Raw genomic sequence first — 27,269 nt, 5'->3', positions numbered from 1 at the left:
GTGAAACCCCTCGAGACTTACCTGATGGTTCAGTGGCCAGGACTCCATGCTCCCATAGCAGGGAGCCTGAGTTGGATCTTTGGTCAGGGAACTAGATCCTGCATGTGGCAAGCAGGATTTCCCATGGCCCAAGTAAAGATTCTGCATGAAGCAAGGAAGATCCAAGATCCAGCATGATTCAACTAAGACCTGACCCAGCCAAATAAGGACATAACATACATATTTTTAAAATTCTTAAAAAACCTGCAGAAACCCAACCCATCAATGTGATCATATCACAAACTGGAATATTAGGGAGATCATTAGGGTTAGCAATCAATAAAATTCAGCTATTACTTTTAATATCATAATTTTACTGTTACCCAGATTAAGATCAGGATCTTTTGGAATCATTTCATTCCCTGTCATTCTAGTTTTTTCAAAGCATCTTCTCATTACCCAAGTGGATTTACCAACTACACAGATGCTAGGCAACGCTGGTCTCCTAAACCCTGCCAGAAAGGGTTTGTGTTCTAGCAACTGGGGTTCTGATCGCCCGTCTCTCTTCCATCTCCGTTTATATTGATCACATGTGGATTAAAGGAAAGGAAAATCAGCTAGCTGGTCTTACAAAGCTGAAGGCAGTCAACTGACCCAGGACTTGGCCTTCATTGAGCTTCTGTAAGAAGCAGCCTTGTCCCAGTCTTTCTGTTGTTCATACTGGCTTCATCCTTCCCCTCTGCCACAGCCACTCCCCAGCTGTGCTGCACTGCAGTTTGCTAACTCAGAATAATACATCATTACGTCAGGGGAAAACCACTTCCCTTCTTTCATACTCAGGACATTGAGACTTACCCTTGTTTTCTTCTTGCCCACAAAACAACTGTGGAATTTTACTTTCTAGGAAAGTTGCAAAGAGAAACAAAAACAAATCCAACGTCTTGAAAGTGAAAGAGATGCAGCCTCTCTGGCTCTCTTTACTTCCCTTTCTTGTTCTCACCTCATCATGAAATACAACCAGAGCAGAGGCAGGAATACCAACATTGTCCAATAAGTCACTAAATGTATATAAAAAGTTTAAATGAAAAATTACACTCAAGTAAAGGAAAGAAGGCTATTTCTCCTGATCTAGTAGGCTGGGTCTCACTGTCCTGCATTCTCAGAGGAAAAGAGACAGAGGAACAGAGATGCCTGGTGGAATCAACTGCCTGAATGAACAACTGTAACTCACTAGATTCTGTGACATAAGCTTCCAATAAGAGACAATACCATCACTGAATCTCCTTCCTCCAGCTCAGAAACTCTGAGCAGAACAAGTGTTGAAGAGTTTAAGTAAAAGAGTTGAATAATAAAACCTATACTTGGCAAAGTAAATATTATTTATCTACTGAAAGTAAAATAATTACAGTTGGAAACTCCTCCAACAACTTGCACAAACACACTTTTGCTCTCAGCATCTGAGCACTGCTGACACTTTAGACAGCTGGGGAAACTGGTCAGGAGAAGAAGAGGTCACCACTGAGAACTAGGGTCCTTCACACAAAAACTCCGGGGGAGAGGTTGGGGTTTCGGGGAGACAATTTATTTTCTCAACAAATCAATAAGCCCTCCACAGAAAGGAGATTTTCGAGTCCACAGGATGTGGTGAGCCTGTCCTCAGGGAGGGAGTCCAGCAGGTGAACAAGGGGACTCAGTCACTCCAGAGGACAGGGGGTGGCTCCATGTGATCTCTCCCTGTGAGTGAGGTGCTTCTGGGAAAATAAAATTATCCTGGATTTACAGTTTCCTCACCGATGTACCCTGAGTAGAACCAGGATTCTGGTGGGGGTATTGGCCCAGCCTGCGGAGGACGACAGGTCTCCAGTAAGAAAATGGTGGACAGAAAGGGTGAGTTCTGTAATGGTCCTGCCCTCACGGTTCCCTGAAGGGCGGGGATTTGCAGGAACGTGTTCTAGAAGGAAGAGAAATGTGGGAGGAGTTCAAGGACTGATAATAATCAGCCTCTTCTATGAATCAAACACTAAAGAAAACTCATCATTTGTTTCCAAGACCTTAACTCCTAGAGTGATCTGGTAAACCCCTTATAAATACGGAAACCATAGAGCAGACAGAGCCTGGCTTACAATGGAACCAAAGAGGGAAAAATGGAGCCTAAGAGCAAGCCAAAAATGTGTTCATGGATGAGAGGAGAGCAACACTTATGCATGAGAGATAAAGGGCAATAACGTGTGTAATTACAAATGTCCATCAATTCTGACTTAAGACAAAGACCCTCGTCATTTGATTGAAAAATATCCATTTGGATGGGCACATCTGAAGTCACTACGAAAAGGCAAAATTAATAGTCTAGAAGGAAGAAAATTTCTTTGACTGTGTTGAGAATACATAAAAGAAAACCAAAAAAGGAAGTAAAAGTGCACAGAAATGATTAGAAAATGAAAACTTTCATATTCACTATTTAATGGCCTCACTTAGAAAGCATGGCATCAGAGAACCTACCTCAAGGTTCCACCAAACGCTGTCTCAGCCAGGTCAGCAGCAGCCGCAACTTCCCCCATGGCCTTCGTGCTCTCTCTATTGATGGCCCTGGTGCTGGTCAGCTATGGCCTGGGAGGATCCCTGGGCTGTGACCTGTCTCCGAACCACGTGCTCGTTGGCAGGAAGAACCTCAGGCTCCTGGGCCAAATGAGGAGACTCTCCCCTCTCTTCTGTCTGCAGGACAGAAAAGACTTCGCTTTCCCCCAGGAGATGGTGGAGGGCGGCCAGCTCCAGGAGGCCCAGGCCATCTCTGTGCTCCATGAGATGCTCCAGCAGACCTTCAACCTCTTCCACACAGAGCGCTCCTCTGCTGCCTGGGACACCACCCTCCTGGAGCAGCTTTGCACTGGACTCCATCAGCAGCTGGACGACCTGGACGCCTGCCTGGGGCAGGTGACGGGAGAGGAAGACTCTGCCCTGGGAAGGACGGGCCCCACACTGGCCGTGAAGAGGTACTTCCAGGGCATCCATGTCTACCTGCAAGAGAAGGAATACAGCGACTGTGCCTGGGAAATCGTCAGAGTGGAAATCATGAGATCCTTCTCTTCAGCAACCAGCTTGCAAGAAAGGTTAAGAATGAAGGATGGAGACCCGAACTCACCTTGACATGACCCTCACTGACTAAGTTGCCACATCATCCTTGTATACTCACATGGGGTCATTTGAGAAGACTCTGAATTCTGCTTTAGCCACCAAATTTATTGAATTAACTCAGCCGATACATGTCAGTAGTAATAAGCAATTAGACACGTGCAGGTGTATCAATCCATAAGCGATGACTGCCCTGATGTTATTTATTTTTTCTTTATTTATTTAGTTAAAGTAATATTTTATCTCATCATATTTATATTTTCATATAAAAGATGTGTATGTTTACATTGTACTAACATTTAGAAAATATATTTCCCTATTTCATTAAAATTGTTGTTTTACTTATTAAATAGTTATCAAGATAAATTTCTTGAGTTCTTATTTTGAAAACCTAAATCCTTATTTTTTCTACATATACCTATAACAAAATAGTATTTGTTCACTTTATTCTGTGGAACAGTTCTATCATTTTCTAGGAAATGTCTGTCAAAAGGTGGAATTCTGAGAATTTTCTGTGGGTGCCATTGTTAGGACTCTGAGTTTTCCCTCAGGGAGTCTCAGGTGAGGAACTAAGATCCTCTAAGCTGTGGAGGGTGACGAAAACAAAAAAGTTAGAAAGGAAATTATGAAATTGTATAAAATGATTAGTCTTGATCTCACAGGCATAACTAATTTATACCCACTCATTAAAAAATGGTTGATAGACATATCTGAGGGAAGCAGTCACCTCCTGCTGGAAAGCTGATGCCATACGGTGTGGACTGGCTGCTCCTGACTCCTATTCCTCTGCCTCCCACCTTCTCCTCAGCACTGCCTTACTGAGCAATTCACTCCCTTCCACAATACTTTCACTGCCTCCAACACAGGAGCTCTGTTCTGTGCTGATTTCTTCTAGCTGCATGGTGTAGTCAGAGTGGAAGCCACAGGAAGAGAGTCCAAGTGAAAGGAGAGTTCTAGAAATTCCAAAACCTCTGAATCCCAACTCTGCTATTTACCAACAGTGTGACCCTGAAATATCTTACAAACACAACAGGTCAGTTTCCTCATCTTTAATACGAGGACAGTAAGAGTGGTTTTCATACAATTACTGTTTGGATTCAATGAGTCCATATCACACAAGAGGCATCAAGCGCTCCTGGCAGAAATCATCAGGACCGTGAGAATCACAGAGTGGCTGCCCTCAGGGAGGAGACAGGACAGCCGCCCTGAGACAGCGACTGGAGGGCAGCATGGAAAGGTGCTGGCCCCTGACAAAGGTATTTTGTTTTCAACTTGGGTGCTAGTTTCACAGTGCTTTCAGTGTGAGAACGTTCCTTTGCTGTATGCTGAAGAGCATTCGAATTTCTGGGTTTCATACTTCTAAAAGCATACCTATGTGTTCATAAAAAACTCTTTGAGAAAGATGAATTGGTAGGAAATGCTTGATCTAACATAAATACTATAATAGGGAAAGAACAGAGATCGCATATCAGTGCAGATAATCAAACATAGGCAGAGGAAGGAAGGACAGAGCACGGACTGTGAAGTGTGTGGTTCTGATCTCCAGTTCTGGGCTGTCCCAGGTTGGATCCTAGTTCTCCTTTCCATAAAATCCCTTGTCCATATTTGCTGGCAATGTCACCTCCTGGAGCCTCTGTTTTGCTACGGAAAGAACAAAACCCAAGAAATGGTTCAGAAGCCAGTTTTACCTCTTCTCATACTAAAGAAGTGAGAAACATGATTAATGAATGAAGTGCTTGATTTTCGGCAACCTCCAAGGAGACTCACACCAAGGGCCACCTTCCAGGATTGCTGCTGCTAGTACTCTTGTCCCCAGGGCAAGCCACTGCTGACCCACACTTCCATAGGAGACTCCAACCTTAGGAGGTGGGTCTGGTTCAGTCTCCTGTGGGGTCACTGCTCCCTTCCCCTGGGTCTTGGTGCATGCAAGATTTTGTTTGTCCCCTGCAAAAACAGTCTCTCCCACAGTCCTGTGGAAGTCCTGTAATCAAATCCCACTGGTCTTCAGAGTCAGATTCCCTGAGGATTCCCTATCCCTTTGCAGGCTTGCCAGCATGACATGAGGCTCAGAACCTTCACAACGGTGGGAGAACTTTTTTGGTATTATTGTTTTACAGTTTGTTGCTTTCCCATCTGGCAGGTATGGGATTTATTTTTATTGTGTTTGAGTGCCTCCTGGATCTCGTTGTAGTTTCTTCTTTGTGTTTAGACGTGGGACATCCTTTTTCAGCGGGTCCAGAGTCCTCCTCTGGATGGTTGTTCAACAGCTAGTTGCAATTTTGTTGCTCTTGCAGTAGATAAGTGCATGTCCTTCTACTCTGCCATCTTGAACCAGAACCTAAGCTAAAACTTTGATATTTGACCATTTGACCATGGACGTACGTGTGGCTAAGATTTGAACAGGGTGTTAATTACTGGAAATAGGTATGTTGTCTGTCTTCAAATAGTATGATTTTCTAAGAAAGATTTTAAAAATCAATATGTCAACATGCTGCACAGAAAATATTGTTACTGAGGTATATCCTAGTTCCTGCAGTAACAAGCCAGGGTTCATTTATAAAAACTGATCAACAAAGATCCCACCAATTTATACATTTCATTCACCATATTTCAACCTTTATTATTTTAAGAATTTCTTATAGTCTGTAGTTTCCAGATCAAAGTCTTTCTTTTCATTTTAAAATCCTTCCCCACACACATCCTCCATCAGGACCTTCTAACTGAGAGTCCCTTAAATGGGGAGGAATTGACTCTCCAAAGCAGGAGCAAGTCTCCATTTCTTATTCCCACCCACCCAGCATCCTGCACAATGGTAGCATACTACCGGTCCTCAGGGTTGTCAATAAAAGTGTAAGTGTAATAATGATAATAATAATGATGATAAGCTTAAAAGAGTTTTACCAATTAAACTGTTTGAAAATGACAATCTTGCTACATTTTTTGTCTTTATTTTTTGCAGGTTACTCTTGTCTTCTCAGGTGACCAGTATATTTGTTACCTGGGCATCTCTTTAGTTTTCCCTCAATTTCCTGTATCATTTCATCCAGTCAATTTTTCTGTCCTATGCTACTGTTTTCTCAGCTTTAAAATAAGGATATGGGAGTGGATATATGTGTACTTACAGCTGGTTTACGTTGTTGTACAGCAGAAACCAGCACAACATTGTAAAGCAATTATTTTCCAATTAAAAAAAATAGGGATAATGAGACTACTGTACTCCATTCAATATACCATCTCATGTTCTATAATCTATATGATGTTAATACAACAACTTACAAAATTAGCAAAAATGAGTAGATTATATAAAGCATGAGGGACACATTAAACAGCTGTGAGAGTTGTCACTGTGCCACGTGTATACAAAGGTTTTGCCATTATTTCATGTCTACCCTAAAGATGATTACGCCATATCTGTGCCTTGCTCAACTCTAATTTTTAATGCAAAAATTCCACCTCTGCAACTTAGAATAAGTTAATCTTTTCTGGTGCTGCTAAGTAGCTTCAGTCATGTCCGAAACTGTGCGACCCCATAGACCGCAGCCCACCAGGCTCCCCCGTCCCTGGGATTCTCCAGGCAAGAACACTGGAGTGGGTTGCCATTTCCTTCCCCAATGCTGAAAGTGAAAAGTGAAAGTGAAGTTGCTCAGTCGTGTCCGACTCTTCTCGACCCCATGGACTGCAGGCTACTAGGCTCCTCCGTCCATGGGATTTTCCAGGCAAGAGTACTGGAGTGGGGTGCCATCTACATATTTAAAAATTTTACTAGCAAATAAAATAATCACATGACTGTACCAAGCACACTGCGATATTTAGTAGGCATCAAATCAATATGTAATCAGTGCTTTTGGCATATAAGATGTTTATTAGGTAGGAAATGGTACATTAAGTGTAAACCTACATGATTCTGAAATAAAAAACCTCTTGATTATGACTTTTAAAGCACTTATGTGTACGAAATGACAGTTTTAAAAAGTTAATAAAACTCTCCAATGCAAAACTATGTATAAATTTGAAAGCTTAACACAAGATCTTTAGTTAAAGGAAATGAGAAGAAAAAAAGATTTTGAAAATTGAGATTAATTATTTAATCTACTGGGTCATATGTTTTTCAAATATGGCTTTCCCTCAATTGAACTGAGATGAACAAAGAAGTAATTTTGAAAACATTACAGATGATTTTGCTTCCACTGAAGGCAGGAACTTAAAGTTTTGTTTTGGCATAAGGAATATTTAGACTTAGTGTGAGTTTCAGACTTCTTTATACATTTTAAAATATTTTTAACTACTTGAACGTTGCAGGAGAAATTAACTATTTATATTAAATAAAATCATTTTCCCTTTCCCCAGGGGCTCCTATAAGTCTCAGTCTTGTCCTGTAAGTCTTCCCACTGGATGGTCCCAATATCTAGCTTACTGTCCAGAATGTACATGCCTTTCCCCTTTCCCCAAGTTAGTCTTTGTCCCCAGTAACAACCCGGAATCCGAAAACATACCACAACAGGCTCAGACTTCCAGGCATCAGTTGCAGCATAAACGGACACCAGTGTAAATCGCTCTGGCTAAAATCTCCTCCCAGGAAGGGGAGGATGGACTCAGGGGCAGGTGCAGAAATCAAGTTTTGAGCGAAACCCCTGCAAAGCTCCCCTGGGCCATCTGGCCCCAAAAGAAAGTTTCCTCACTGCTCCTAAGGCCCCAGGCTCTCCCTGGGCCCCAGCAGCACCTAGCTCAGCTGGAGGCTCCTGCCTACACAGGTTCCCCGGTTCTCCCGGTGGATGTGGTGCTGGAGTTCGTGGTGCTGGAGTTCAAGGCGCTGGACCTGGAGACAGGTCTGCTGGGCGAGCAAGGCCAGCTGCTCTGTTACAGGGAGTTCTGTGGTGTCCTCCCGGTCGCTGGGGCACAGGAAAGGCAGATTTGAGCATCTTGTTGAGCTGGAGCCGTGGGACTCAGTTTCACTGAAGTGCTGATTTTGGGGGATTCCTGGTCTCTCAGAGTGTGTCAATGGTGATGATCACCATTCTCCAGGGCTGGAGAATATCACCCTCTGTGTCACCAGGGAAGAAGTTGGCATCTGGTGAACTTGGTGATGCTGCAGGTGTTGGGCTGTGCCAGCCTTTATCAAGCTGTTCCCAGCACCTTCCCGTAAATAAGATTTTTAATTAGGCCAGAATTGTCACTTTCTACACTTTTCTCAATTTTGTCTCTACTGAAAACTTTTCCCTTCTATTCTGGGCATCAGAGAATGTCACAGCTTCAATACTTCCTTTGTGTTATTACACTGGAAATGAAATATACTCACGGAAAAGTCTCAATCCAAAAGGAAATATTCATCTATATGAGTCAACTCAGCTTGAAAGAAAAACCTGAGGCTCAATCTCTCTTCTTTAGTCTAAAAGAGAACTTAGAGGTGTGACTCCATAAGGTTTGAATTCTTCAGTTATTTACAGGACTATAGCTCCTGTTTTCTGGTTGTCTACAGATAATAGTGGCATAATAACGAACATGGGTTAATTCATAGCGTTCTCTTCATTCTCTCAACAAAGTGTGCTGACCACACACACATATGACAATGTGCTTGTCGATGTGGATTCCAGGAGGAGATGATGACTGCCCTCCTGGGAGCAGGGGAGAAGACTTTGGAGGCAGGAAGAGGAGGAAGGATGCAGCACGTGCTCAGAGCAGCTGAGGGCCAGTACTCAGAGCTGATGAAGAGGAGGGACTGGGAGCAGCAGGAAGCTCTACTCTCACACAATCTGGGGCTCCTGAGTGTAGCCCACACCGGACGTTCATTTCGTCTTCTAAAACATCAAGACAACTTTAGTAGCAGTCACAGAGGACATCCTTTAATTCAAATAATTCAAAGTTCAAATAATACAAATTAGCCTGAGAATGTGGAACTTAGTGAATGATAGCAGTCTTTCATATCAATAACCAATAGTAACCTCTTTACTCCACCCTTAGTCCAAGCAAGAGCAGCTTTGACTGCAAGTTCCTTAACACAGTCAAGGGTCTGCATGTTGAATCTCTAAGTGTTCATTCTAGGAGAGGGAATGCCCGCAGGACTGTGAAGAGCCCAGGAACCCAAGTTTCCTCCCTTTTGAGCAGGGCCTTGTACATAATGGAGAGAAATCCCACAGCACTTAAAGTTTTTGCTGAGGAAGATATTCTAGGAAAGTTGTCCACTCTTCTAGAACTCGATGTCTTGTTCCGGGCCAGAGAACTAGATCCTACAGTCCACAACCAAGACTTCCCATGCCACAAGTAAAGATCCTGTCTGAGGCAAGGAATATGGAAGAGCCAGCATGCCAAACTAAGACCTGGAACAGCCAAATAAATACATAAAATAAATGCATTTAAAATTCTTAAAAAACCCAAAGAAACCCAACCCATCAATGTGATCATATCACAAGGTGGGATATTAGGGAGATTAGGGTTACAATCAATAAAATTCAATTATCATTTTTAATATCATAATTATTGTTACCCAGATTAAGATCAGGATCTTTGGGAATCATTTCATTCCCTTTCATTCTAGTTTTTTCAAAGCAACTTCTCATTGCCCAGGTGGATTTGTCACAGATGCACAGCAAGACTGGTCTCTTTGACCCTGTGAGAGAGGGTTAGTGTTCTAGGAACTGGGGTTCTGATTGCTGTTTCCCATGAGCTGGTGCGTGTGACTTCTTCCTTCTCCCCTATACAGACCACATATGGATTAAAGGAAAGAAAAATCAGGTAGCTGGTCTTACAAAGCTGAGGGCAGTCCACGGACTAAGGACTTGGCCTTCCTTGAGATTCTATCAGAAGCAGCCATGTCCCAGCCTTTCTGTTGTTCATATTGACCTGGTCCTTCCCCTCTGCCACAGCCTAGGCCCCAGCTATGCTGCACTGAAGTTTGCTAACCCAGAATACATCACTGTGTCAGGGAAAGCCACTTCCTTTCTTTCATATTCATAACATTGAGACTTACCCTTGTTTTCTAGTCGCCCACAAAACAACTATGGAACTTTACTTTTTAGCAAAATTGCAAAGAGAAACAAAAAAATATAACCTCTTGAAAGTGATGCAGCTCCTCGGGCCTTTTTTACTTCTCTTTCTTCTTCTCACCTCATCCTGAATTACAACCAGAGAAGGAGCAATGAGACGAATCTTGTCCAATAAGTCACTAAGTGAATATAAAAAGTTTAAATTAAAAATTACACTCAGGGAAAGAAGCCTAACTGCCCTGCATTCTCAGAGGAGACAGAGACAGAGGAACAGAGATGACGGGAGGAATCAACTGCCTGAACAAACGACCGTAACTCACTAGATTCTGTGACATAAGCTTCCAACGAGAGACACACCAGCACTGAATATCCTTCCTCCAGCTCAGAAACTCTGAGCAGAACAAGTGTTGAACAGTTTAAGTAAAAGAGTTGAATAATAAAAACTATACTTGGCAAAGTAAATATTATTTATCTACTAAAAGCAAAATGACTGCAGTTGGAAATCCCTTCACCAACTTACACAAACACACTTTTGCTCTCAGCATCTGAGCACTGCTGACACTTTGGACACCTGGGGAAATGGGACAGGAGAAGAGGAGGTCACCACTGAGAACTAGGGTCCTTCACAGAAACACTCTGTGAAGGATGGGGTTCAGGAAGAGAATTTACTTTCCCAACAAATAAACAAGCCCTCCACAGAAAAGAGATTTTCGAGTCCACAGGATGTGGTGAGCCTGGCCGCAAGGAGGGAGTCCAGGAGGTGATGAAGGGACTCTGTCTCTCCCGTGTGAGTGAGGTGCTGCTGGGGAAATACAATTATCCTGGAATTAGAGTCTCCCCACCCATATTATCTGAGAAGAACCAGAATTCTTGATAGGGAAATGGCCATGCTAGCAATGGACAATAGGTCTCCAGTATGAAAATGGTGAAAGCAAGCATGATGTCTGTAATAGTCCTGACTTCGTGGTTCCCTGAAGCACAACCACATGGACCTGCAGGAACGTGTTCTAGAAGGAAAAGAAACATGGGAGGAGCTCATGGACTCACAATAATCAGCCTCTTCTCTAAATCAAACACTAAAGGAAACCCATCCTTTGTTTCAAACAGTTTCTTTGCTAGAGTGACCTGGTAAATGCTTGATAAATACAGAGCCTGCCTTCCTAAGTAAAGTAAGAAACAGAAATTGAGCCTAGGATCAGGGCCAAAAATGTGTTCATGGAACAGAGAAGAGCCACATTTACACATGAAAGAGAAAGAGTGATAATGTTTGTACTTAGAAACCTACATCATTTCTGATGTAAGACAAAGACCTTTCTCATTTGATTGATAAATATCCATTTGGATGGGTACATTTGAAGTTATTGGGAAATAGATAAAAGTAATAGTTTAAACTGATGACAATTTCTTTAACCATATTCAGAATACATAAATGAAAATCAAAATAGGAAGTAAAAGTGTATAGAAATGATTAGAAAATGAAAATTACTGTGTTCCCTATTTAATGGCCTTGCTTAGAAAGCATGGCATCAGAGAACCTACCTCAAGGTTCCACCAGACACCGTCTCAGCCAGGCCAGCAGCAGCCTCATCTTCCCCATGGCCTTCATGCTCTCTCTACTGATGGCCCTGGTGCTGATCAGCTACAGCCCGGGAGGATCCCTGGGCTGTGACCTGTCTCTGAACCATGTGCTGGTTGGCAGGAAGAACCTCAGGCTCCTGGGCCAAATGAGGAGACTCTCCCCTCGCTTCTGTCTGCAGGACAGAAAAGACTTCACTTTCCCCCAGGAGATGGTGGAGGGTGGCCAGCTCCAGGAGGCCAAGGCCATCTCTGTGCTCCACGAGATGCTCCAGCAGACCTTCAACCTCTTCCACACAGAGCATTCCTCTGCTGCCTGGGACACCACCCTCCTGGAGCAGCTCCACACTGGACTCCATCAGCAGCTGGACGACCTGGATGCCTGCCTGGGGCAGGTGATGGGAGAGGAAGACTCTGCCCTGGGAAGGACAGGCCCCACACTGGCCGTGAAGAGGTACTTCCAGGGCATCCATGTCTACCTGCAAGAGAAGGAATACAGTGACTGTGCCTGGGAAATCGTCAGACTGGAAATCATGAGATCCTTGTCTTCATCAACCAGCTTGCAAGAAAGGTTAAGAATGATGGATGGAGACCTGAACTCACCTTGATATGACTCGCACTGACTAAGATGCCTCATCATCTTTGCACACTCATCTGTGGTCAATTCAGAAGACTCTGATTTCTGCTGTAGCCACAAAATTTATTGAATTACTTCAGCCAATACTTTGTCAGTAGTAAATGAATATATATAAATTATTTTGGCTGCAGGTGCATCAGTCCCGAAGGGAAGACTGCCCTGATTGTATTGTTTATTTGCTTATTTATTTTGTTATATTTATTCTTTTATCTCCTCATATTTATTTTTCCATATAAAATATTTTTGTTTACATTGTATTAAAATTTAACAAATACATTCACATTTTTATTTCATTAAATTTGTAATTTGTTTTATTTATTAAATATTATGAAGGTGAACTTCTTGAATTTTTTACCATTTTATATTTAGTTGCTAGGTAAAGTCCGACTTTTTGTGACCCCATAGACTAAAGCCCGCCAGGCTCCTCTGTCCATGGGATTCTCTAGGCAAGACTACTGGAGTATGTTGCCATTTCCTTCATCAGGGGATCTTCCCAACCAAGGATGGAATCTGGAATCTGCATTTTAGGCAGATTCTTTACTGTCTGAGCCACTAGGGAAGACCCTTGTTTGTAAAAAATGAGAGAAAAAGGGATTTTGTAAACTGAAATTAATTATTTACCATAGTTACTGGGTCATCAGTTCAGTTCAGGTCAGTCATTTAGTCGTGTCTGACTCATGGGGACCCCATGAAGTGCACCATGCCAGGCCTCCCTGTCCATCGCCAAGTCCCAGAGTCCACTCAAACTCATGTCCATTGAGTCAGTGATGCCATCCAACCATCTGATGCTCTGTTGTCCCCTTCTCCTCCTGCCATCAATCTTTCCCAGCATCAGGGTCTTTTCAAATGAGTCAGCATTTCCCATCAGGTGGCCAAAATATTGGAGTTTCAGCTTCAACATCAGTCCCTTCAATGAACACCCAGGGCTGATCTCCTTTAGGATGGACTGGTTGGATCTCCTTGTAGTCCAAGGGACTCTCAAGAGTCTTCTCCAACACCACAGTTCCTAAGCATCAATTCTTTGGTACTCAGCTTTCCTTATAGTCCAGCTGCCACATCCATACATGACCACTGGAAAAACCATAGGCTTGAATAGATGGACCTTTGTTGACAAAGTAACATTTCTACTTTTTAATATGCTGTCTAGGTTGGTCACAACTTTCCTTCCAAGGAGTATGTTTCTTTTAATTTCATGGCTGCAATCACCATCTGCAGTGATTTTGGAGCCCCCAACAGTAAAGTCAGCCACTGTTTCCACTGTTTGCCCATCTATTTGCCATGAAGTGATGGGACCAGATGCCATGATCTTCGTTTTCTGAATGTTGAGCTTTAAGCCAACTTTTTCACTCTTCTCTTTCACCTTCATCAAGAGGCTCTTTAGTTCCTCTTCACTTTCTGCCATAAGGGTGGTGTCATCTGCATATCTGAGGTTATTGATATTTCTCCTCGCAATCTTGATTCCAGCTTGTGTTTTCTCCAGCCCAGTGTTTCTCATGATGTACTCTGCATATAAGTTAAATAAGCAGGGTGACAATATACAGCCTTGACAGACTCCTTTTCCTATTTGCAACCAGTCTGTTGTTCCATGTCCAGTTCTAACTGTTGCTTCCTGACCTGCATACAGGTTTCTCAAAAGACAGGTCAGGTGGTCTGGTATTCCCATCTCTTTCAGAATTGTCCACAGTTTATTGTGATCCACACAGTCAAAGGCTTTGGCACAGTCAATAAAGCAGAAATAGATGTTTTTCTGGAACTCTCTTGCTTTTTCGATGATCCAGCAGATGTTGGCAATTTGATCTCTGGTTCCTCTGCCTTTTCTAAAACCAGCTTGAACATCTGGAAGTTCACGGTTCATGTATTGCTGAAGCCTGGCTCAAAGAATTTTGAGCATTACTTTACTAGCGTGTGAGATGAGTGCAATTGTGAGGTACTTTTAGCATTCTTTGACATTGTTAGTGAAATACAACATTCATGCAATGAAGTGAGATAAACTAGGATGCAATTTTGCAAACATTACTGATGATTTTGTTTCCACTGAAGCCAAGAACTTAAAAATTTGGTCTTAAAATATCTTAACTTGATATTTAAGACTTATAAAGTTTAAGTTATTTATGATTACTTATAAATTATAAGAATCAGCCTGCAATGCACAGGTCCCCGGTTCAATGACTGGGTCAGGAAGACTCCCTTGGAGAAGGAATAGGTTACCCACTCCAGTATTCTTGGGCTTTCCTAATGGCTCATCTGCTAAAGAATCTGCCTGCAATGTGGGAGACCTGGGTTCAATCCCTCAGTTGGGAAGATCCCCTGGAGAAGGGAGTGCCTACCCACTTTAGTATTCTGGCCTGGAGAATTCCATGGACTGTATAATCCATGGGGTCACAAAGAGTCAGACATGACTGAATGACTTTCACTATAAATTTTGAAATATTTTTTAACCAATTAACATTGCAAGAGAAATTAACCATTTATATTAATATTAAATGAAATAATTTTCAGTCTCAGTCTTGTCCCCAAGTCTTCTCACTGGAGGGTCCGAATATCTCCTAGATTCCTGTCCAGAGTTCAGGTGCCTTTCTCTTTCCCTGAATCCCTGAAAGAATTAGTCTTCATCCCCAGAAACAATCCTGAATTTGAAAATACTTCACAACATGCTCTGATTTCCAGCGATCAATCCCAGCATAAACAGCACCGATGTAAACCGCTCTGGCCAAAATCTCCTCCTAGGAAGGGGAGGGTGGACATGAGGGCAGGTGCAGAAATCTAAGAATCTGAGCAAAGTAGCATTAAAGCTCCCCTGGGCAGTGGGACCAAATAGGAAACCTCCTCACTGCTCCCGCGGCCCCACGGGCTCGCTTGGCTATGGCGGCGCCTCGCCGGGTCAAGGCTCTTGTCAACCGGGACTCCTCGTTCTCCCCTGGATCCTGCGCAGAAGTTCGCGGCGCTGGACCTGGAGGCGCGTCCGGTCCATTACTGAGAGTTTAGGTGCACATCCCGGCCGCTGGGGCGCAGCGAAGGGAACTTGGAGGACTTAGCTTAGTGCAGGACCTGAGTTATTTCACTGAGACCCAGGTGAAGTGCTGAATTTCTGAACCTCTGGTCTCCCTGCTGATGGCAACAGGGATGCTCTGCTCCATCCCTAACATTTCACCTGTTAGCATATGTCGTCTTCTATTCTTCCAGTCATTTCCCATATTCATATAATTTGGTAGCATTAAGTATTTCTAACCTAAATCCACAAGAGCCCTGTCAGCTTGGTCTTTTCTACAGTTGTTCTCATTGTTTAGTTGCTAAGTCTTATTCGACTCTTTGTGACCCCATGGACTGTAGCCTGCCAGGCTTCTCTGAGTGGGATTTCCCAGACAAGAATACTGGAGTGCGTTGCCATTTCCTCCTCCAGAGGATCTTCCCAGTCCAGGGATCTAACACCCCTCTCGTGCATGGGCACGTGGATTCTTTAATCCACTGAAAGATTCTCTCCCACGAGGGAAGCCTGTTTCCTACAGAGACTCACTGAAATGTTTGTAATCCAATCTCTTGCAATGCCTATAATTCTCAAGGGTCTTATCTATCATGCATCTCAAGTTTATGGTGACGGTTAATTGAGCAATCTATATGAATCATCTTGGATAGTTAAATATGATTATTTTATAATTATTAGAAATATTAATTTTGTCAGTCACATTTAGACTCTCGGAGAGAATTACCAGTTGATAATTTCATTTTGTTTATTACATAAACTAATCAGGATACTTTGTCAATTGTTCAATTCATCTAGAAATTTGGAGGTAGACGATAAACTAATGAAAATATAGAGTACTGTAAAAGCAAGGTAAGGAATACAAAGGCACAATGTGTGTTAGTGAAATAGGAAAATAAGTGATGGTTCAATACATACAATTTGCACAGTGTTTATGGTATGGATAGGGAGGTAGAGTTTGGAATTTGACATAATAGGTTTTGAAGCCTGGACTTGCCATTTTCTTATTAGATTGTTTTATTCAAGTAAAGTCTTAGCAGGTGGCTCCTGGAAATGAGAATATTTACAACTCAGGTTCAACTATGTTGGAAGGATTAAGTGTCCCTTTTAAAGGCAAAGGAATTTATAGTTTCTGTCAATGTCATTTTTTATAAAGACTGAAAGTCTGTGGAATTTGTTTGGCAAGTTCTTGGTAATCATGTTCACAGCAGCATTGTAACATTTAATTAGTAATCAATTCAGGATGAATGAGCCATAATGAGGGATGACAGCATCAAGGAATGCATTATCCTCAAATAAATATCAAGAATGAAATATATTCTAATGAATCTGCAATAAACACAGTGCCTCGGTATCTTCTTGTTACCATGTTACAGGTTGAATGTGTGTGTGTTCCCAAAATTCATATATTGAAATCTACCCCCATCATGTGATCATATCAGGAGGTGGGATATTAGAGAAATCATTAGGATTAGAGGAGATTATGAGGGGGGATTCCTCATGCACAGGATTACTGTCTTCATGAGGCTCACAAGACACTTTGCTTCGTCTCTGCTCTCCACCATGTGAGGACATTGAGAGACGCTGGTGGTCTGCAACCCCGAAGAGGGTTCTCACCAGAACTCCACCCTGCTGGCACCCTGAGCTCACACATGCAGCCCCCAGGACTGTGACAAATAAACTTCTGCCACTGATGAGCGACCAGACTCTGGGACCTGTTAGAGCAGCCTGAACCAAGACCCAGGGCATGGCACATTTAGCGCCTGCAGTCCACTAGTTGAGGTTGTATGTAAATATTTCATGTTCAAAGCATACATGACAGAGAAGACATTGTCATGTGTAATTACTCTCAACCCCCTTCTTCAGAAAGAAAACTGATAATCCACACTCACAAGTAAAAACCATAGAGTCTGAATCAGAGAGAGGAATGATGGCCCATCCTTTAGATGACATCTAAAGGACATTAAGAGTACTGATGAACGAAAGGAAACAGCAAGAAAAATGAGACAACAGGGAAGAATGCTCTGCCTTCTGGTTCTTCCCAAGGGATAATGGGAAAAATATACCTAAAATAATTTTTATTTTAATATATTTTGAAAAACACTTGGATATTTTAAAAGTCATTTAACCGTTTAGCCAATTGTTCCCTATCCATGGCTTGATCCAAATATTTGCATGAACCATTCCTTTCATCAGGAACCAGTCAGAAAGGGGCAGTGAAATTAACCAATTTGCTTAACTTCATGTTTTGGTGAAAGTTAGTAAATTTCAGTATCTTGAGAATTAAAATATTTCCCCTTAATTCCTGAGTTTTCCTGCCACTTGTTCAAGAAGAAATCTGTCGGTTTCATGTTCTAATTTTCTTTTTCTTATTATACATGAATAGGCCAGGAAATATTTTTTTTTTAGTTTAATCTGTACAGGGATAAATATTCTTAAGGCAGGAAGTAACAGCTCCTCTGGCCTTGGCCCTGGTGGTGGCTGTGCTCTGATTCACCCCCAGGACATCCTGGACATCTTCCAGAGGTCCCATCACCACCACCAGGTTCCCTGTCTCTGAGCCATTGCTGGATGGCGCCAGAAGGGACCCAAATAGGTAAAATCGACCCCAACTCGCTGACTCCTCGCCTGAAGCCCTTCAGTAAATGGAATCCTTCCTGGAAAATAAAGCACAAAACTCTAGGGAAGGCTTGGAAAATGCAAGGTTCTGAGCTTCCAACCAGAGGACACTGTCGCTGGAAGGGCTACAAGTCTCCCTCTTCAGCTCTCAGCACTGTGAAAACAAAAAGGTTTTCCCCCTAATAGTAAATCAGTATCAAAAGACTCACTGAGGATGCTGTGCCCTGATGGTCTGCAGAGCCCAGAACTGAAAACTCTCCAAAGTGGGCATCCCAAAGGAACCCGAGAAAAAGAGCTCTTTGGCCCTCCTACACCTGGAGAAGTGTGCTGTCCAGGGCTCAAGGGAAGGAGATTTTATTGCTATTTTTGAGTTGCTAAATACTGTGCCAATCCTGTCTGACTCTTTGCAACCCCATGGACCTCAGCATGCCAGGATTCCCTGTCCTTCATTATCTGCTGGAGTTTGCTCAAATTCATAACCTCTGAGTTGGTAATGTCATCCAACAATTTCCTCCTCTATCTCCCCCTTCTCTTCCTGCCCTCAATCTTCCCCAGTATCAGGGTCTTTTCCATTGAGTTGGCTCTGTACATCAGATGGCCAAAGTACAGCGCTTCCCTGGTAGCTCAGATGGTAAAGAATGTACCTGCAAGTGTGGGAGACTTGGGTTTGATCCCTGGGTCAGGAAGATCGCTGGAAAAGGGAATGGCAACCTACTCCAGTATTCTTGCCTACAGAATTCCATGGACAGAAGAGCAAGTGGCTGGCTACAGTCCATGGGGTCACAAAGATGAGACACTACTGAGCAACTAACATTCACTTACATGTTGGAGCTTCAGCTTCATTAGCAATCCTCCCAATGCTTTTCAGGGTTGATTTCTTGACTGGTTTGATCTCCTTGCTATCCAAGGGACTCTCAAGAGTCTTCTCCAGCACCATAATTTGAAAGCATTGATTCTCCTGCACTCGCCTTCTTTATGGTCCACCTCTCACATCCAAACAAGACTATTGGAAACACCATAGCTTTGACTATACAGATGTTTGTTGTCAAAGTGATGTTTACTCTTTTTAACATGCTGTCTAGTTCTGTTATAGCTTTTCTTCCAAGGAGCAAGTGTCTTTTAGTTTTGTAGCTGCAGTCAATGTCCACAGTGATTTTGGAGACCAAGAAAAGAAAATGTGTCACAGTTTCCACTCTTTCCCCATCTATTTGCCATAGATGTCAGAAGCTTAGGTTTTTAAATGGTGAGTGTTATGCCAGCTTTTTCAGTCTCCTCTTTCACCCTCATCAAGAGGCTCTTTAGTTCCTCTTCACTCTCCTCCATTGGATTGGTATCATGGTATTTTATTATTTATTCCTATCAAAGTTGTTAAGAACATCCATAAGTATGTCAAGAGCTAAACAGAAAGAAATGTTATAAAATTGAGATGAATATTCAGCAGACAGGGAATTAAAAATTGATTTCTGAAAGGAAACAAAGTTAAAAGTACTTCAAAATAAATATGAAGAAAAGAACCTAAGATTTTCAGTGATTTTGAGTTTTCAAAGATTTTTAAGTCTATCTGTACTGTGTTATTGGAGAAGGCAATGGCATCCCACTCCAGTACTTTTGCCTGGAAAATCACACGGACGGAGGAGCCTGGAAGGCTGCAGTCCATGGGGTCGCTGAGGGTCGGACATGACTGAGCTACTTCACTTTCACTTTTCACTTTCATGCATTGGAGAAGGAAATGGCAACCCACTCTAGTGTTCTTGCCTGCAGAATCCCAGGGATGGTGGAGCCTGGTGGGCTACCATCTATGGGGTCGCACAGAGTCAGACATGACTGAAGTGACTTAGCAGCTTAGCAGTAGCATACTATGGTATTATTATATATTTTTATATGAATTTCATATGAATATGTAATTTGGTACATTACTATTTATATAAGTAAATATCCGCCATTAAAAGTCATTCTTCAAACTCATTCATAAAGTTAAATAAAACTCAACAAATTTTACATTTATTGTACGCCTTTCATTTTATGGCATTGTTAACCCTAGGGTGAATATAACAAGTAAGCTTTGCACTTTCTTATTCTATGTATAAAGATATGCATGGAGTACAAAGATGGATCCATAGCATAAATGTGTTGTCAACATTTCATGGTGGGGGTAATTAGGAAAAAAAAAACTCTCAGAAGACTCTGTCAATAGGGGAAGGGAAGGCAATAATGAAAAAAATGTTTGTGAAACACTATTCTAACGAATTTGGAGAGTGCACATTGAAAAGCAAAAATAAAAGTAGAGAAAGTAAGAGGGAACTTTCAGAAAATGGAAACCATGGGCTCCTACTTAAGACACAGGCCTGATGGAAGGTCTTCAGAGAACCTAGAAAGCAGGTTCACAGTCATCCACCTCCCCAGGCCAGAAGCATCTGCAAGGTCCCCGATGGCCCCAGCCTGGTCCTTCCTTCTGGCTGGCCCTGCTGCTGCTCAGCTGCAACGCCATCTGCTCTCCGGGCTGCCACCTGCCTCACACCCACAGCCTGGCCAACAGGAGGGTCCTGATGCTCCTGCAACAACTGAAGAGGGTCTCCCCTTCCTCCTGCCTGAAGGACAGAAATGACTTCGTATTCCCCCTGGAGGCGCTGGGTGGCAGCCAGTTGCAGAAGGCTCAAGCCATCTCTGTGTTCCGGGAGGTGACCCAGCACACCTTCCAGCTCTTCAGCACAGAGGGCTCGGCCGCTGTGTGGGATGAGAGCCTCCTGGACAAGCTCCGCACTGCACTGGATCAGCAGCTCACTGACCTGCAAGCCTGTCTGAGGCAGGAGGGGGGCTGCCAGGGGGTCCCCTGCTCAAGGAGGACTCCAGCCTGGCTGTGAGGAAATACTTCCACAGACTCACTCTCTATCTGCAAGAGAAGAGACACAGCCCTTCTGCCTGGGAGGCTGTCAGAGCAGAAGTCATGAGAGCCTTCTCTTCCTCAACAAACTTGCAGGAGAGATTCAGGAGAAAGGACTAGCACACACCTGGTTCAACACGGAAATGATTCTCACGGACCAACAGACCACACTTCCTCCTGTGCTGCCATGTGGAAGACTCATTTCTGCTGTCATCATACACTGAATTGAATCAATTTGTCAAATAATTTCAGGTATATTAAGCGACATCATGATCTACTTTACAGGCACTACTCCTTTGCAGATACTCAAACTGATCCATCTACTTATTTATCTATTTGGACATTTATTTATCTAATTTAATATTTATTTATCTATATTTAAAGAATTAAATTATTTTGTTCATATAATTATGTATGTATACTTAAGGGGAAAATATATTTTGTATATATATATTATATATATATTCATTAAACCTTACTATAAAAAACTTTCTTTGTTTTTCTTTAAAAAAGAAACATCAAGACTGAATGGGCAACTTGATTAAAGAATGCATTTTACAATTCCTTCACCCATATTTATGATTTGCACATTACAAGTAAAAATACACTTTCTAGCCAGGTGGTGTGTTGCTCTCAGGACGTAGACATGAACATAATTAATCCAATCATTTTCATAACTTTGGTTTTTTTAATGGAAAGTAACCTAAAAAACAATAATGAGTTAATTTATAATAAAATGTTAACTATTTTAAAAATAGTATAATTAGTAGTAGAAATGACTATCAGTTAGCTTGAATGCTACAATGAAAGGGAGAAAAATGGAATTCCCCCAGTAGAAGGTGGATCAAGCTGTGACAGGAGATAAAAATAAAAGGTAACTACTTATAGTAGACATTTCAGTGCAAATGTTCAATGGATATTGGAGATGGCAATTTACAAGCAATTTCATAAAGTGTAAGGCATAACAGAAGAACTCATCAAATAGGATGAGAGTATGGAATGAGAATAGGACTTAAAATGGAGTCCCATGACCTCAGTCTTAAAAGGGAGGGAATGGCACAAGGACGCAGCGATGGAACGGCCATGTGTTAACAGCACACGAGGGCAGGCGGATAAGGGAACCCAGGAGATCGGCTCTGCAGGGCAGTTTCCTCATCTTTAATATGGGGACATGAGTGTAGTTTTCATACAATTACTGTTTGGATTCAATGAGTCCATATCACACAAGAGGCTTCAAGTGCTCCTGGCAGAAATCATCAGGACCGTGAGAATCACAGAGTGGCTGCCCTCAGGGAGGAGACAGGACAGCCGCCCTGAGACAGAGACTGGAGGGCAGCATGGAAAGGTGCTGGCCCCTGACAAAGGTATTTTATTTTCAACTTGGGTGCTAGTTTCAGAGTGTGAGAACTTTCCTTTGCTGTATGCTGAAGAGCATTCCAATTTCTGGGTTTCATACTTCTAAAAGCATTTCTATGAGTTCTGAAGAAACTCTTTGAGAAAGCAAGATTAGTAGAAAATGCTTTGATCTAAGACAAACATGAATAATAGGGAAAGAATAGACATCTCATATCAATGCAGAGGCAGGAAGCAAAGAGCAGGGGCTGTGAAGTGTGTGGTTTTGGTCTCCAGTCCTGGGCTGTTTCGGGTTGGATCCTAGTTCTCTTTTCCATAAAGTCCCTTGTCCATCCTTGCTGGTAATGTCACCTCATGGAGCCTCTGCATTGCTAGTGAAAGACCAAAACCCAAAAGAGTTCAGAAGCCAATTTTTGCCCTTCTTGTACTATAAAAGTAAGAAACATTATTAATGAATGAAGTGTTTGATTTTCTGCAACCTCCAAGGGGACTCACGCCAAGGGCCACCTTCCAGGATTGCAGCTGCTAGTGCCCTTGTCCCCACGCCAAGCCCCTGCTGACCCACCTCCACAGGAGACTCCACCTTTAGCAGGTAGGTCTGGTTTGGTACCCTGTGGGGTCACTGCTCCTTTCCACTGGGTCATGGTGCACTCAAGATTTTGTTTTTCCCCTTTGAGAATGGAGTCTTTTTCCAACAGTCCTGTGGAAGTCCTGTAATTAAATCCCACTGGCCTTCAGAGTCAGATTCCTTGGGGATACACAGTCCTTTTGCCAGATCTGCAGGCTTGGAAGCCTGACATAAGGCTCAGAACATTCACAACAGTGGGAAAACTTTTTTGGTATTACTGTTTTCCAGTTTCTCGGTTTCCCATCTGGCAGGTATGGGGTTTATTTTTATTGTGATTGAGCGCCTCCTTTGCCTCGTTGCAGTTTCTTCTTTGGCTTTGGACGTGGGGTATCTTTTTTGGGTGGGCTCCAGAGTCCTCCTGTGGATGGTTTTCAACAGCTAGTTGTGATTTCGGTGCTCTCGCAGGACGAGATGAGTGCATGTCCTTCTATTCTGCCATTTTGAACCAGAAGCTAAGCCAAAACTTTGATATTTCACCATTGAAATAGGCTGAAGTATCTCATGCACACCCATCATATCTTTTATTCACCGCCATGGACATACTTTGGCTGAGATTTGAACAGGAGGTTAATTACTGGAATTAGGTATGTTGCCTGTCTTCAAATAGTATGATTTTCTAAGACAGATCTTAAAAATCAAATGTCAGTGTGCTGTACAGAAAATATTATTATCGAGGCATATCCAAGTTCCTGCAGTAACAAGTCAGGGTTCATTTATAAAAAGTGATCAAAAAAGATTCCACCAATTTATACATTTACCATATTTCAACTTTTATTATTTTAAGAATTTCCTATAGTCTGTACTTTTCAAGATCAAGGTCTTGCTTTTTAGTTTTAAACACCTCTTCCCCACACACATCCTCCATCAGGACTTTCTAACTGAGAGTCCCTTAGATGGGGAGGAACTGATTCCCCAGAGCAGGAGCAAGTCTCCATTTCTTATTCCCACCCAGCATCCTGCACAACGGTAGGATACTACTGGTCCTCAGGGTTGTCAATAAAAGTGTAAGTGTAATAATGATAATAATAATGATAAGCTTAAAATAGTTTTACCAGTTAAACTGTTTGAAAATGATAAACTTGCTGCATTTTTTCGTTTTTATTTTTTGTGGGTTTCTCTTGTTTTCTCAGGTGACCAGTATATTTGTTATCTGGGCATCTCTTTAGTTTTCCCTCAATTTCCTGCATCATTAAGTCCAGTTGATTTTTCTGTCCTATGCTACTGTTTTCTCAGCTTTAAAATATGAATATGAGAGTGGATATACGTGTATTTAGAGTTGACTTACATTGTTGTACAGCAGAAACCAGCACAACACTGTAAAGCAATTTTTCTCCAATTAAAAACAAAATAGGGATAACAGGAATACTGTAGTCCATTCAATATACCATCTCATGTTCTGTATTCTATATGATGTTAATACAACAGCTTAGAAAATTATCTTAATTGAGTAGATTATATAAAACATCAGGGACACATTAAACAGCTGTGAGAGTTATTACTGTGACAGGTGTATACAAAGGTTTCGCCATTATTTCATGTCTACCCTAAAGATGATTATGCTGTATCTGTGCATTACTCAGCTCTAATTTTTAATGCAAAAATTCTACCTCTGCAAATTAGAATACATTAATCTTTTCTAGTATCATACAAAGCATATCTACACATCTTGAAATTTTACTAACAAATAAAATAATCTCATGACTGTACCAAGCACACTGAGATATTTAATAGGCATCAGATCAACATGCAAATCAGTTCATTTGGCATATAAGATGCTTATTAAGAAGTAAATGGTATATTAAGTGTAAACCTACCTACATTATGCTGAAATAAAAAACATCTTGATTATGAATTTTAAACCAACTTATCTATATGAAACAACATTTTTAAAAAATTAATAAAACTCTCCAATGAAAAACTATGTACAAATTTGAAAGCTTAACATAAGATCCTTAGTTAAAAGAAATGAGAAGAAAAAATATTTTGAAAATTGAGATTAATTACTTATGGTAGTAACTGGGTCATACGTTTGTCAAATATGGCTTTTGCTCAACTGAACTGAGATGAACAAAGAAGTAATTTTGAAAACATTACAGATCATTTTGCTTCCACTGAATCCAGGACTTAAAGTCTTGTTTTGGCATAAGGAAAATATTTAAACTTGGTGTGAGTTTAAGACTTATCTATACATTTAAAAATATTTTTCAACTACTTGAACGCTGCAGGAGAAATTACCGTTTATATTAAATAAAATAATTTCCCCTTTCCCCAGGGGCTCCTCAAGTTTATCCTCAAGTCTTCCCACTGGATGGTCCCAATATCTAGATTACTGTCTGGAATCTAGAAGCCTTTCCCCTTTCTCCGAATTAGTCTTTTTTCCCAGAAACAACCCGGAATCTGAAAACATACCACAATATGCTCAGATTTCCAGCCATCAATCACAGCATAAACAGGGACCAGTGTAAACCGCTCTGGCTAAAATCTCCACCCAGGAAGGTGAGGATGTATGCAGGGACAGGTGCAGAAATCAAAGGCTCTGAGCAAAGCCACTGAAAGGCTCCCCTGGGCAGTCTGGCCCGAAAAGGAAGGTTCGTCACTGCTCCTGGGGCCCCACACACTCCCTGGGCCCCAGCAGCACCTAGTCAGCTGGAGGCTCCTGCCTACAGGGACTCCCCGGTTCTCCCCGTGGACTTGGAGCTGGAGTTCGAGGCGCTGGACCTGGACACAGGTGTGCTGGGCGAGCAAGGCCAGTTGCTCTGTTACACGGATTCTGTGGTGCCCTCCTGGTCGCTGGGGCACAGGGAAGGCAGCTTAAGGCACCTTGTTGAGCTGTAGCCCTCAGTTTCACAGAAGTGCTGAGTTTGGGGGATTCCTGGTCTCTCAGAGGGTGGCAATGGTGATGATCACCATTCTCCAGGGCTGGAGAACACCACCCTCCATGTCATCAGGGAAGGGGTTGGCATCTGGTGGGCTTGGTGATGCTGCAGATGTCAGGCTGTGCCAGGCTTTATGCAGCTGTTCTCAGCACCTTCCTGCAAGTAAGGTCTGTAAATAGGTCAGAATTGTCACTTTCTGCACTTTTCTCTATTTTCTTTCCACTGAAAAACTTCCCTTCTATTCTGGGTATTAGAGAACGTCACAGCTTCGATGCTTCTTTTGTGTTATTACACTGGAAATGAAATTTTATTCATGGAAAAGTCTCAATCCAAAAGGAGATATTCATCTATATGAGTCAACTCAGCTTGAAATAAAAACCTGAAGCTCAGTCTAACTCTCTTCTTTAGTCTAAAAGAGAACTTAGAGGTGTGACTCCATAGTCTATTTTGACAGTTTTTAAATTGAACCAAAATAAATCTAGCCATAACTCTCTGCATTTTCTTTTTAAGGTCTAATACATAAGGTTTTAATTCTTCCACAATTATTTACAGGACCATAGCTCTCATTTTGAGATGGTCTATGATAATAGTGGCATAATACTGAACATGGGTTAATTCATACAATTCTCTTCATTCTGTACCAAAGTGTGCTGACCGCACACACATGGGACAGTGCCTGGAGATGTGGATTCCAGGAGAGTCATGCAGGGATGGTGTCTGCCCTCCTGGGAGCAGGAGAGTGGACACTGGAGGAGGATGAGGAGGAAGGAGGCAGCAGGAGCTCAGAGCAGCTGAGGGCCAGTACTCAGAGCTGACGGAGGAGGGACTGGGAGCAGCAGGAAGCTCTACTCTCACACTAACTGAGGTCCTGAGTGTAGCCGACACCAGACTTTCACTTCCTCTCCTAAAAGATGAAGACAACTTTAGTACCATCACAGAGGACATCGTATAGTCCAAATAATATAAAGTGTGCAAATTACAGGCTGAGTACGTGGAAATTAATGAATGATAGTAGTCTTTATATCAATATAACCAAGAATCACCTGTTAACTTCACCCTCAGTCCAACGAAGAGAAGCCTTGCCTGAAAGTCCCTTAACACTGTCAAGGGTCTGCATTTTGAGGCCCCAAGTGTTAATTCTAGGAGAGGCACTGCCTGCAGGACTCTGAAGGAGCCCAGGAGCCCAAGTTTCCTCCCTTTTGATCAGTGCCTGGTACACTATGGAGAGAAATCCCACAGCATTTGAAGTTCTTTGCAGAGAAACAGATTCTAGGAAAGTTGTCTAATGAAACACAACTGCTCTGTTAATATGGAGAAGGCAATGGCACCCCACTCTAGTACTCATACCTGAAAAATCCCATGGATGGAGGAGCCTGGTGGGCTGCAGTCCATGGGGTTGCACAGAGTTGGACATGACTGAAGTGACTTAGCAGCAGCAGCAACTCTGTTAATAAATAAGTCGTCCCATTCCTCAACCTCAGTTAGTTTCAGTTAGACCACCTCTGATGCTACTTTTTAAGACACAGATTATGTTATACTTCAAAATCACACTGGGAGAAAAATAAACCAGATTTGTAGTTACCAAAAGGTAAGGGGTGGCTGAAGAGGAAATTAGATGAAGGCAGTCTAAAG

General features: G+C 42.2%; 2 protein-coding genes and 1 pseudogene across 2 annotated transcripts; all 3 read left to right on the top strand.

Annotated features, from left to right (window-relative positions):
- Window positions 1-2,410: 2,410 nt before the first annotated feature.
- On the top strand, window positions 2,411-3,123 carry LOC133253381 (interferon omega-1-like). Its single transcript, XM_061427026.1, has one exon. It carries the CDS (start codon window positions 2,536-2,538, stop codon window positions 3,121-3,123), a length of 588 nt encoding a protein of 195 aa, XP_061283010.1. The 5' UTR covers window positions 2,411-2,535.
- Window positions 3,124-11,532: 8,409 nt separating this feature from the next.
- LOC133252509 (interferon omega-1-like) lies at window positions 11,533-12,342 on the top strand. Its single transcript, XM_061425152.1, has one exon. The coding sequence runs from the start codon at window positions 11,609-11,611 to the stop codon at window positions 12,269-12,271; it is 663 nt and encodes a 220-aa protein (XP_061281136.1). The 5' UTR covers window positions 11,533-11,608; the 3' UTR covers window positions 12,272-12,342.
- Window positions 12,343-20,051: 7,709 nt separating this feature from the next.
- LOC133253380 (interferon alpha-1-like) lies at window positions 20,052-21,096 on the top strand (annotated as a pseudogene).
- The last annotated feature ends 6,173 nt before the right edge of the window (window positions 21,097-27,269 follow it).

Source organism: Bos javanicus, chromosome 8 (genome assembly GCF_032452875.1).
Source record: "Bos javanicus breed banteng chromosome 8, ARS-OSU_banteng_1.0, whole genome shotgun sequence".
In the NCBI taxonomy this organism is placed as follows: Eukaryota; Metazoa; Chordata; class Mammalia; order Artiodactyla; family Bovidae; genus Bos; species Bos javanicus.
The sequence above is the reverse complement of the archived record's forward strand: the minus strand, read 5'-3'. Positions and strand labels throughout refer to the sequence as shown.